The sequence below is a fragment of the Rhinoraja longicauda genome, chromosome 19 (assembly GCF_053455715.1).
Source record: "Rhinoraja longicauda isolate Sanriku21f chromosome 19, sRhiLon1.1, whole genome shotgun sequence".
Taxonomy (NCBI): domain Eukaryota; kingdom Metazoa; phylum Chordata; class Chondrichthyes; order Rajiformes; family Arhynchobatidae; genus Rhinoraja; species Rhinoraja longicauda.
Genome location: NC_135971.1, coordinates 4697776 through 4709488, shown reverse-complemented (window position 1 = coordinate 4709488; position 11713 = coordinate 4697776). Strand labels below are relative to the sequence as shown.

General features: G+C 46.4%; 1 protein-coding gene across 1 annotated transcript; it reads left to right on the top strand.

Moving 5' to 3' along the window:
* Window positions 1-578: 578 nt before the first annotated feature.
* Window positions 579-4903, top strand: LOC144602595 (zinc-binding protein A33-like). Its single transcript, XM_078415724.1, has 5 exons — window positions 579-608; window positions 2380-2673; window positions 2763-2858; window positions 3349-3582; window positions 4862-4903. The coding sequence occupies exons 1-5, from the start codon at window positions 579-581 to the stop codon at window positions 4901-4903; spliced, it is 696 nt and encodes a 231-aa protein (XP_078271850.1).
* Window positions 4904-11713: the final 6810 nt, after the last annotated feature.

Here is an 11713-nt window from a genome sequence, read left to right as displayed (position 1 = left end):
TGGTAAATCTGTGGGATTCTTTGCCACAGACGGCTGTGGAGGCCACAAGTCAGTGGATATTTTTAAGGCAGAGATAGATAAATTGTTGGTCAGTGCTGGTGTCAGGGGTTATGGTGAAAAGGCAGGAGAATGTGGTTGTGAGGGAGAGATAGATCAGGTGTGATTGAATGGCTCGATGGGCAGAATGGCCCAATTCTACACCTATCACTTATGACCTAAACCGGAGAGGCCGGAGAAAACCCACGCAGGTCACGGGGAGAACGTACAGATTCCACACAGACAGCACCCGTGGTCAGGATCGAACCCTGGTCTCTGGCGCTGTGAGGCAGCAGCTCTACCGTTGCGCCACCATTGTACATCATGATGTATCTATCTGTACGTCATTGGTGAGACCACAGTTCTAGCACCCAGCTACAGGGAGGTGGCATGGTGCTGGAGAGGATGCAGTAGGGATAGACCAGCTTGGCACGGGCACAGTGGGGGTTAGGTTACAGGGAGCCACTGCACAGGGTAGGTCCCTACTCTGGGGATGAGGGGGGTTCTTGTTGAGGTGTATAAAACCACGAGGAGCGTTGGTCATGTGGATGGTCACAGGCCTTTTCCCCAGGGTGTGGTGGTCTTAAACAAGAGTGTAGACGCAATAAGCTGGAGTAACTCAGCGGGACAGGCAGCATCTGTGGAGAACATGCATAGAGACATTTCACAGAGTGCTGGAGTAACTCAGCGGGTCGGGCAGCATCTGTGGAGAAAAGGAATAGATGATGTTTTGAGTCGAGAACCTTCTTCAGACTGACTCTCATATCCATACCCCTCCCTGCAGCTTCACATTTCACTACTCTCCTCATCTGACCTCCTTTCTGACTCCTTTCACCTTTAGCCTCACCTTTTCATGAATGAATGAATATGTTGATGAATGAATGAATACGTTTATTGGCCAAGTACTGATTGAGAATGATCAGCCATGGCGGTGCTGGCTCGAAGGGCCGAATGGCCTCCTCCTGCACCTATTGTCTATAAATCTGTGCAGGAGAAGGCAATATGGCCCTTCGAGCCAGCACTGCAATTCATTGTAATCATAGCTGATCATCCACAATCAGTAATCTATGCCTGCATTCTCCCCATATCCCTTGATTCCACCAGCCTCTAGAGCTGTATCTAAATCTCTTTTAAATTCATCCAGTGAATTGGCCTCCACTATCTTCTGTGGCAGAGAATTCCACAAATTCACAACTCTCTGGGTGAAAAAGTTCCTTCTCACCTCCGTTTTAAATGGCCTCCCCTTTAGACTGTGGCCCCTGGTTCTGGGCTCCCCCAACGTAGGGAACATTTTTTCTGTATCGAGATTATCCAGTAGGAGGTAGTTGGGCAGGGACTATCACAACGTTAACGAAGTAGTTGGACAGATACATGGATAGGGCAGGTTTGGAGGGATATGGGCCAAACGCGGGCACTGCAGGTCGGTTGAAGAACCCAATGGTTGTGGGGGAGGAGCTGGGAATGGGAGCTATAATGAACCTGTCGGTTTAGTTGATGGTCACATCGAACAAGATCAGTCCCTTCAGCCCACATTAGACTACGCAATGCCTCTCCCTTATGTGCCTCTACCCCCACTCCAGCAGCGCGTTCCAGGCACCCACCACCCTGTGTAATAAAACATGACCCGCACATCTCCTTGAAACTTGCCCCCACTGAGCTAAAATCCATGTCGTCCCGTCAGAGCCGAGAAGGAAGGGGGGCGGCGCGGGGGCGCCTGCTGCCTCGTGCGGCGGGACCTGGTTCGCCGCTGCGGGGAAATATAGACTGTTCCATAAACATCCCGCAACTTTGGTGGCCCCAGAAACGTGGCGACTCTCTCTGTACTGCCTGGGGGAGGTCTGTATTTTACCGGATTGCATTCAAAAGCAAAGCATTTCACGGTCGCTTGGTTCATGTGACAATAGAGCATCATTGGCTCATTAAGCTGAATTCAAGTTTGCACATGAGACTGTTAAACGAAATAACAGTGTTTGCTGTGGATATAATATCATTGTGCAGCCTAATATAATAAACAATTCACGATGGGAAACACTGATGTATTTAGTTTAAGGGAATGAAATTTACCCGCAGCTTGTTGCATATAACATCCACTTGCTGGTCAGGGCTGTGATTGACGGGGCTGAGCTCCGCCTCCCCTCAGCCGTGCCCCGATACTGCAAGGGTTCAGCAGCTGCGCGAAAGGGAACGCGTTTTGAACCAGGAAGTGGCGGAGTTACAATGGCTTCGAAAGACCAGGTCGAGAGTTGGGCCGAGGAGGTAGTTTGTCCCATCTGTCTGGATTTCTTCACCGATCCGGTTACACTGGAGTGCGGGCACAACTTCTGCCGCTCCTGTATCACACAGAGTTGGGACAGGGAGGGGAGAAACTCCTGCCCGGAATGTAGAGAGGTGTTGACAGACCGCACCCTCAGGGTAAATCGGGCCTTGGCGAGACTGGCTGAGAAAGCTCGAGCACTGAGCCTGAATCGGGAAATAATTCCAGAGAAAGAAAGTAAACCTCACTGCGAGAAACATCAGGAAGAACTGAAGCTGTTTTGTGAAACTGACCAGAAGCTGATCTGCCTGGTTTGTCGAGATGCGCGGGAACACAAGTCCCACAGCTTCATGCCGGTAGATGAAGCTGTTGAAATCTTTAAGGTAAAAGCAAACCGATTTTAATCACATCATTTTAATTCCCTTTTTACTGTTCAACAATTTAATGTTCTGATTCCCAAACACAATTCCAGGGTCGGGTGAAATCTTCCATCCAGTCTCTCACCAAATATAAATCAGAGATCCAGCAAATGGAGCAGCAACAGAAAGAGAAGATTTCTGGAGTTCTGGTGAGGCTTTTAAGTTTCGATTTCCTGATCTTGTGCAGGGTTGATCCCTGTGACGCGTGTAATAACAGGGCAGCGCAGTGACACAAGTAGTGCTGCTGTCTCCTAGTTCTGGTGAGCGGGTTCGATCCTGACCTCGGGTGCTACCCGTGTGGTTCACGCCTTCTCCCTGTGACCGCGTCGAATTCCTTCCATGTCCCCAATACACGCTGGTTCAATGGTCAATCGGGGACTGTAAAATTATCCCTGGGACAGTGGATGGTGGATGGATAAATAGGAATTAAAGGGCAGATGAAAAGGAAAGCAGGGTATTGTATTAGGGGGTAGAGGATTAATGGGTAATAAGATGACCCTCTCGACATTTCAGAAGCATTTAGACAAACTATTGAATTGTCAAAGCAAATAAAAATGCACAGGACAAATGTTACGGTCAAGGTCGTGAGGAAACACAATCAGTGACATGAAATATTGATCTTCCCCTTTCATTTCACAGGAACAGTCACACAACCTTCAGTCCAAGATCACATCCCAGTTTGCTGAACTGCACCAGATTCTCACTGGGAAAGAGCAGCGCGTACTGGCAGATATCCGGGAGGAAGAGAAGAAGATTCTAAATACAATGGAGAAAAAACTTGAAGAGATTGAAGAGAATTTAAATTCCATTGAGGAGGATCTCTTAAAGTTGCAGCAACAGATGGATCAAAAGGACAGTGTGGTGTTTCTGAAGGTGAGGGGTGATACTCCAGTTTGGCGAAGTGAAAGTGCACAGTCACAAAATGGTGGGGGATATTTCTGAGATAAATGCTGCATTACCATATAACCATATAACAACAACAGCACGGAAACAGGCCCGTTCGGCCCTACCAGTCCACGCTGACCACTCTCTCTGACCTAGTCTCATCTACCAGCTCTCAGACCATAACCCTCCAATCCCCTCTCATCCATATAGCTATCCAATTTACTCTTAAATAATAAAATCGAGCCTGCCTCCACCACTTCCACCGGAAGCCCATTCCATACAGCCACCACCCTCTGAGTAAATAAATTACCCCTCATGTTACCCCTAAACTTTTGTCCCTCAATTCTAAAGTTATGTCCCCTTGTTGTAATCTTCCCCACTCTCAAGGGGAAAAGCCACGTCAACTCTGTCCTTCCCTCTTAAAATTTAAAAAACCTCTATCAAGTCCCCCCTCAACCTTCTACGCTCCAAAGAATAAGGACCCAACCTGTTCAACCTCTCTCTGTAGCTTAAGTGCTGAAACCCAGGCAACATTCTAGTAAATCTCCTCTATACCCTCTCCATTTTGTCGACATCCTTCCTATAATTGGGCCACTAATTGAGAACTGGGTAAATGCTCCGTCTGTTCCAGAGCTGTGCTGCTGTTGTTCCCAAACTAAATGGCCTCCCGTATAATCTGCGGGATCTCTGCACTGCCTGCGGTCTCCTTGGGATGAGTTACTGTGATCCTGTCACTGAGATAGCGAATGTTTGAAATTTCCCCGAAAAGATGGAAAATCTCCACGAAATCAAAAGATCATGTGGAAAGTTTGTCCTATGTTCCTCTTTAGTGGGAAAGAATTACGCGGCATTAAACCGATCTGTTGAAGGCTTGCTCTCAGATACACTTCATCAAGTCTTGTGATTTACCCACCTTAACATGCCTTGAGATCACCAGCACATAAGGGGACCTATCCTATCCTATCCTAATTATCCCTTTGCTCTTAAAGGTACCTATTCTCCCCCTAGTTATTATTTTGCTATTAATACACTTGTAGGATCTCTCGGGCAATATCCAATATTTGTCTCTGTGACGATGACAATAAATGCTGGGCAATGGAACATTTCTGGGGCTTGTTGTGATTTGTGTGAAACTCCTGCTGTGGGGATGTGGATGTCCCGTCTCAGTCTGCTCAGATTTGTGTTTTATTTCTTGCAGGAGGAAGCTGGGAGGAAGAGGAGGTAGGACATGCTCTTGACTGAAATACTGCATGTTTGTGTGTATCAGCTCAAAGAAATTGTTGAGGCTCAGTTTATAACCAGCTGCTGAATATTTGCAGGGTTAGTGATGAAGATAAAGCACTCACAGTGACAGATGGTGCCTTGTCGATTGAAAAATTCCATCAACACTTTTTGATGAACACGCTGTGGAGAGAAACATCTGCCATTAAGCGAGGTAAAACCTGTCAGTTTCCCCTCTTTTGTTTATAATGCCTTGTAGTAACACAGATGCAAACATTGCCGAGAGAAATTGTATTTGCCTCTACACCTCCGATGGCAGCTATCTCTCTGCCACCCAGTGCCTGAAAACGTTGCCGTTCAAGAACATTTTAGACTTTCCCTTCACAACTTAAACCGATGCCCACGAAGTTTAGAAAACTGCATCTCCCACTCCTCAGTCCGTTGGCCCAGTTCATTACGATCAGTTTAATCTTAGACAACCTTCTTCACTCTCCACCATGTCTCATGAATTTTAGTCTCATCCACAAACCTGCTTGCCATGCCACCCACATACACGTCATTTATCTAATCATTTGTATGATTAGGGACCAACAGTTGACTCAGCATTGAGCATTGTGGTACACCACTTGCGACAGGCTTCCAGTCTGAAAAACAACTCTGCCTCCCACCTTCCGGCCACATTTTTCCCCACTCGCTAACTACCCTGGATTCCATACGTTCCAGCCTTCCTGATCAACCTACCATAGAGGTTGCTGCTATCAAATTGCTAATCATACCTCCGACATTCACATCCAAGCCTTAGAAATATCACATAAACAGCAGTGAACATCTGAAATGTTCTGCCCTAGGAGGTAGTGATAGGTCAGATTATTGGAATAGGCAAAGTGAACACAGATGGATATAACATATAACATATAACATATAACAACTACAGCATGGAAACAGGCCTGTCCGGCCCTACCAGTCCACGCCGACCATTCTCCCTGACCTAGTCTCATCTACCTGCACTCAGACCATAACCCTCCAATTCCCTCCTATCCATATACCTATCCAATTTACTCTTAAATAATAAAATCGAGCCAGCCTCCACCACTTCCACCGGAAGCCCATTCCATACAGCCACAACCCTCTGAGTAAAGAAATTCCCCCTCATGTTACCCCTAAACCTTTGTCCCTCAATTCTGAAGCTATGTCCCCTTGTTGGAATCTTCCCCACTCTCAAAGGGAAAAGCCTACCCACGTCAACTCTGTCCGTCCCTCTCAAAATTTTAAAAACCTCTATCAAGTCCCCCCTCAACCTTCTACGCTCCAAAGAATAAAGACCCAACCTGTTCAACCTCTCTCTGTAGCCTAAGTGCTGAAACCCAGGCAACATTCTAGTAAATCTCCTCTGTACCCTCTCCATTTTGTCGACATCCTTCCTATAATTTTGCGACCAGAACTGCACACCATACTCCAGATTCGGCCTCACCAATGCCCTGTACAATTTCAACATTACATCCCAACTTCTATACTCGATGCTCTGATTTATAAAGGCAAGCATACCAAACGCCTTCTTCACCACCCTATCCACATGAGATTCCACCTTCAGGGAACAATGCACAGTTATTCCCAGATCCCTCTGTTCCACTGCATTCCTCAATTCCCTACCATTTACCCTGTACGTCCTATTTTGATTTGTCCTACCAAAATGCAGCACCTCACACTTATCAGCATTAAACTCCATCTGCCATCTTTCAGCCCACCCTTCCAAAAGGCCCAAGTCTCTCTGTAGACTTTGAAAATCTACCTCACTATCAACTACTCCACCTATCTTAGTATCATCTGCATATTTACTAATCCAATTTGCCACATCATCATCCAGATCATTAATGTAAATGACAAACAACAGTGGACCCAACACAGATCCTTGGGGCACTCCACTAGACACTGGCCTCCAACCTGACATACAATTGTCAACCGTTACCCTCTGGTATCTCCCATTCAGCCATTGTTGAATCCATCTTGCAACCTCACTATTAATACCCAACGATTTAACCTTCTTAATCAACCTTCCATGTGGAACCTTGTCAAATGCCTTACTGAAGTCCATATAGACAACATCCACAGCCTTGCCCTTATCAATTTCCCTGGTAACCTCTTCAAAAAATTCAAGAAGATTAGTCAAACATGACCTTCCAGGCACAAATCCATGTTGACTGTTTCTAATCAGGCCTTGATTATCCAAATAATTATATATATTGTCCCTAAGTATCTTTTCCATTAATTTTCCCACCACAGACGTCAAACTAATAGGTCTATAATTGCTAGGTTTACTTTTAGAACCTTTTTTAAACAAAGGCACAACATGCGCAATGCGCCAATCTTCCGGCACCATCCCTGTTTCTAATGACGTTTGAAATATTTCCGTCATAGCCCCTGCTATTTCTGCACTAACTTCCCTCAATGTCCTAGGGAATATCCTATCTGGACCTGGAGACTTATCCACTTTTATATTCTTCAAAAGTGTCCGTACCTCCTCTTCTTTAATCCTCCTAATTTCCATCACTACTCTACTTGTTTCGCTTACCTCACATAATTCAATATCCTTCTCCTCGGTAAATACCGAAGAAAAGAAATTGTTTAATATCTCCCCCATTTCTTCCGGCTCAGCACATAGCTGTCCACTCTGACTCTCTAATGGACCAATTTTATCCCTCACTATCCTTTTGCTATTGACATATCTGTAGAACCCCTTGGGGTTTACTTTTACATTACTTGCCAAAGCAGCCTCATATCTTTTTTTCGCTTTTCTAATTTCCTTTTTAAGATTCCTTTTACATTCTTTATATTCCTCAAGAACCTCATTTACTCCCTGCCGCTTATATTTATTGTATATCTCCCTCTTTTTCCGAACCAAGTGTCCAATTTCCCTGGAAAACCATGGCTCTTTCAAATTATTATTCTTTCCTTTCCACCGAACAGGGACATAAAGACTCTGTACTCTCAAAATTTCACCTTTAAATATCCTCCATTTCTCTATTATATCCTTTTCATAAAACAACAATTTCCATTTCACTCCTTTTAAATCCTTTCTCATCTCCTCAAAATTAGCCTTTCTCCAATCCAAAATCTCAACCCTTGGTCCAGATTTGACCTTCTCCATAATGATATTGAAACTAATGGCATTATGATCACTAGACCCAAAGTGCTCCTCAACACATACCTCCGTCACCTGACCCATCTCATTTCCTAACAGGAGGTCCAACACTGCCCCTTCTCTGGTAGGCACCTCTACGTATTGCTGCAAAAAACTATCCTGCACACATTTTACAAACTCCAAACCATCCAGCCCTTTAACAGAATGTGATTCCCAGTCTATATACGGAAAATTGAAATCACCCACAATCACCACTCTGTGCTTACTACTAATATCTGCTATCTCCTTACATATTTGCTCTTCCAATTCTCGTTCCCTATTTGGTGGTCTATAATACACCCCTATAAGTGTTGCTAAACCTTTCTCATTTCTGAGTTCCACCCAAACAGCCTCCTTAATCGAGCCTTCTAGTCTGTCCTGCCAAAGCACTGCTGTGATATCCTCCCTGACAAGCAATGCAACACCCCCACCTCTTGCCCCTCCAATTCTATCACATCTGAAACAATGAAATCCTGGAATATTTAATTGCCAATCGCAACCCTCCTGCAACCATGTTTCACTGATCGCCACAACATCATACTGGCACAGGCAGTAAGCCTGAGATTATTACTTTGGAAGTCCTTTTTTTTAACTCTCTTCCTAGCCCCCTGAATTCTCCTTTCAGGACCTCTTCCCTTATCCTACCTATATTGTTGGTACCTATATGTACCACGACCTCTGGCTCCTCTCCCTCCCCTTTCAGGATATCCTGGACACGCTCAGACACATCCCGGACACCGGCACCAGGGAGGCAAACCACCATCCGGGTCTCCCGACTGCGTCCACAGAAACGCCTATCTGACCCCCTCACTATAGAGTCCCCTATTACTACTGCTCTCCTCTTCCTTTCCCTACCCTTCTGAGCAACAGGGCCGGACTCCTTGCCAGAGGCCCGGGCACCGTCGTTGCCCCCAGGTAGGCTGCCCCCCCCAACAGTACTTAAACAGGAGTACTTATTTCCAAGGGGTACAGCCACCGGGGTACTCCCTAGTCCCTGCCTCTGTTCCTTGCCCCCCCTAACAGTGACCCACTTGTCTACCTCCCGTGGTCTAGGAGTGACCACCTCCCTGTAACTCCTATCTATAACCTCCTCACTCTCCCTGATCAGACGGAGGTCATCAATCTGCCGCTCCAGGTTCCTAATACGGTCCCTTAGGAGCCCCATCTCGTCACACCTGGCGCAGATGTGGATGTCTGGAAGACTATCAGACTCCCAGATTCCCCACATCTGACACCCAGAACAAAAAACTGCCCTGGCAGTCATACTCTCCAAACAAAGCCCCGCGCTCGGTTACTAAACCTACCGCCCGGCCGCTACTCCAATCGCTCCAACCGCCCACCCAAAAGAACTGAGTGATCTCCTGGGAGAGGCGAAAAACCGGATAAAAAACCCAGGCCAATTTGGGAAAAAATCCGGGAAATTCCTCTCCGACCCCAAGCTAGGCGATCGAAACTAGTCCGGGAGATCACACAGGTCTTACTCCTTACTATCCCCACACAATCCCCACACAATCCCCACACACTACTTCCCAAGCAACACAGCTAGGTGCTGCTTGCTACTGCTGCTTGCTGCTGCTGCTACTGCTGATTGCACATTCAACTCATCCACCTTATTATGAATGCTCCTTGCATTGAGACACAAAGCCTTCAGGCTTGTCTTTACAACACTCTTACCCCTTATACAATTATGTTGAAAAGTGGCCCTTTTTGATTTTTGCCCTGGATTTGTCTGCCTGCCACTTTTAATTTTCACCTTGCTACCTATTGCTTCTACCCTCATTTTACACCCCTCTGTCCCTCTGCTCCTGCTCCCATCCCCCTGCCACATTAGTTTAAATCCTCCCCGACAGCACTAGCAAACACTCCCCCAGGGACATTGGTTCCATTCCAGTTCAGGTGCAGACCGTCCTGTTTGTACTGGTCCCACCTCCCCCAGAACTGGTTCCAATGTCCTAGAAATTTGAATCCCTCCCCCTTGCACCATTTTTCAAGCCACGTATTCATCTGAAATATCTTCCTATTTCTACTCTGACTAGCACGTGGCACTGGTAGTAATCCTGAGATTATTACCTTTGAGGTCCTACTTTTAAGTTTATCTCCTAGCTCCCTAAATTCACCTTGTAGGACCTCTTCCCGTTTTTTACCTATATCTTTGTTGCCAATGTGCACCACGACAACTGGCTGTTCACCCTCCCGCTCCTGAATGTTCTGCAGCCGCTCAGAGACATCCCTGACCCTTGCACCAGGGAGGCAACATACCATCCCGGAGTCTCGTTTGCGACCGCAGATCTATTCCCATTACAATTGAATCCCCTATCACTATAGCCCTTCCACTCTTTTTCCTCCCCTCCTTTGCCGCAGAGCCTCCCACGGTGCCATGAACTTGGCTGCTGCTGCCTTCCCCTGATGAGCCATTTCCCTCAACAGTATCCAAAATGGTATATCTGTTTAGGAGGGAGATGACCGCAGGGGACTCCTGCACTACCTGCCTACTGCTACGCTGGCTAGTGGCCACCCATTCCCTTTCTGTCCGCTTAACCTTTACGTGCGGTGTGGCCAACTCACTATACGTGCTATCCACGACCTTCTCAGCATCGTGGATGCTCCAGTATGAATCCAACAGCAGCTTCAACCGTTCAATACGGTCTGCCAGGAGCTGCAGCTGGACACACTTCCTGCACACGTAGTCATCAGGGACACCGACAATATCCCTGATCTCCCACGTGTTGCATGATGAGCACTGCACTCCACGTTAAACTAGCCAATAATATAAAGGAGGATAGTAAAAGCCTTTTTAGCTATGTAAAGAGGAAAAAAATAGTCAAGTCAAATGTGGGTCCCTGGAAGACAGAAGCAGGGGAATTTATTATGGGGAACAAGGAAATGGCAGACGAGTTGAACCGGTACTATGGATCTATCTTCACTAAGGAAGATACAAGCAATCTCCCAGATATTCTAGTGGCAAGAGATCCTAGGGTGACGGAGGAACTGAAGGAAATCCACATTAGGCAGGAAATGGTGTTGGGTAGACTGATGGGACTGAAGGCTGATAAATCCCCAGGGCCTGATGGTCTGCATCCCAGGGTACTTCAGGAGGTGGCGCTAGAAATTGTGGGCACATTGGTGATCATTTTCCAATGTTCTATAGATTCAGGATCAGTTCCTGTGGATTGGAGGGTAGCTAATGTTGTCCCACTTTTTAAGGAAGGAGGGGAGAGAAAACGGGAAATTATAGACCAGTTAGTCTTACATCAGTGGTGGGGAAGATGCTGGAGTCAATTATAAAAGACGAAATTGCGGAGCATTTGGATAGTAGTAACAGGATCGTTCCCGAGTCAGCATGGATTTACAAAGGGGAAATCATGCTTGACTAATCTTCTGGAATTCTTTGAGGATGTAACTAGGAAAATTGACAGGAGAGAGCCGGTGGATGTGGTGTACCTCGACTTTCAGAAAGCCTTCGACAAGGTTCCACATAGGAGATTAGTGGGCAAAATTAGATTTTTAGATTTAGAGATACAGCGCGTAAACAGGCCCTTCGGCCCACCGGGTCCGCGCCGTCCGTCGATCCCCGCACATTAACACTATCCTACACACACTAGGGACAATTTAAAAAAAAACATTTACCCAGTCAATTAAACTACATACCTGTACGTCTTTGGAGTGTGGGAGGAAACCGAAGGTCTCGGAGAAACCCATGCAGGTCACGGGGAGAACGTA

What these genes read in the sequence shown, in the direction of transcription:
- LOC144602595 (XM_078415724.1), top strand. Translation starts at nt 579, where the DNA reads ATGTGGATGGTCACAGGCCTTTTCCCCAGG. An exon ending in AAGCTGTTGAAATCTTTAAG is followed by an intron (nt 2,674 to 2,762) that starts GTAAAAGCAAAC and finishes ACACAATTCCAG; the next exon opens with GGTCGGGTGAAATCTTCCAT. An exon ending in AGAAGATTTCTGGAGTTCTG is followed by an intron (nt 2,859 to 3,348) that starts GTGAGGCTTTTA and finishes TTCATTTCACAG; the next exon opens with GAACAGTCACACAACCTTCA.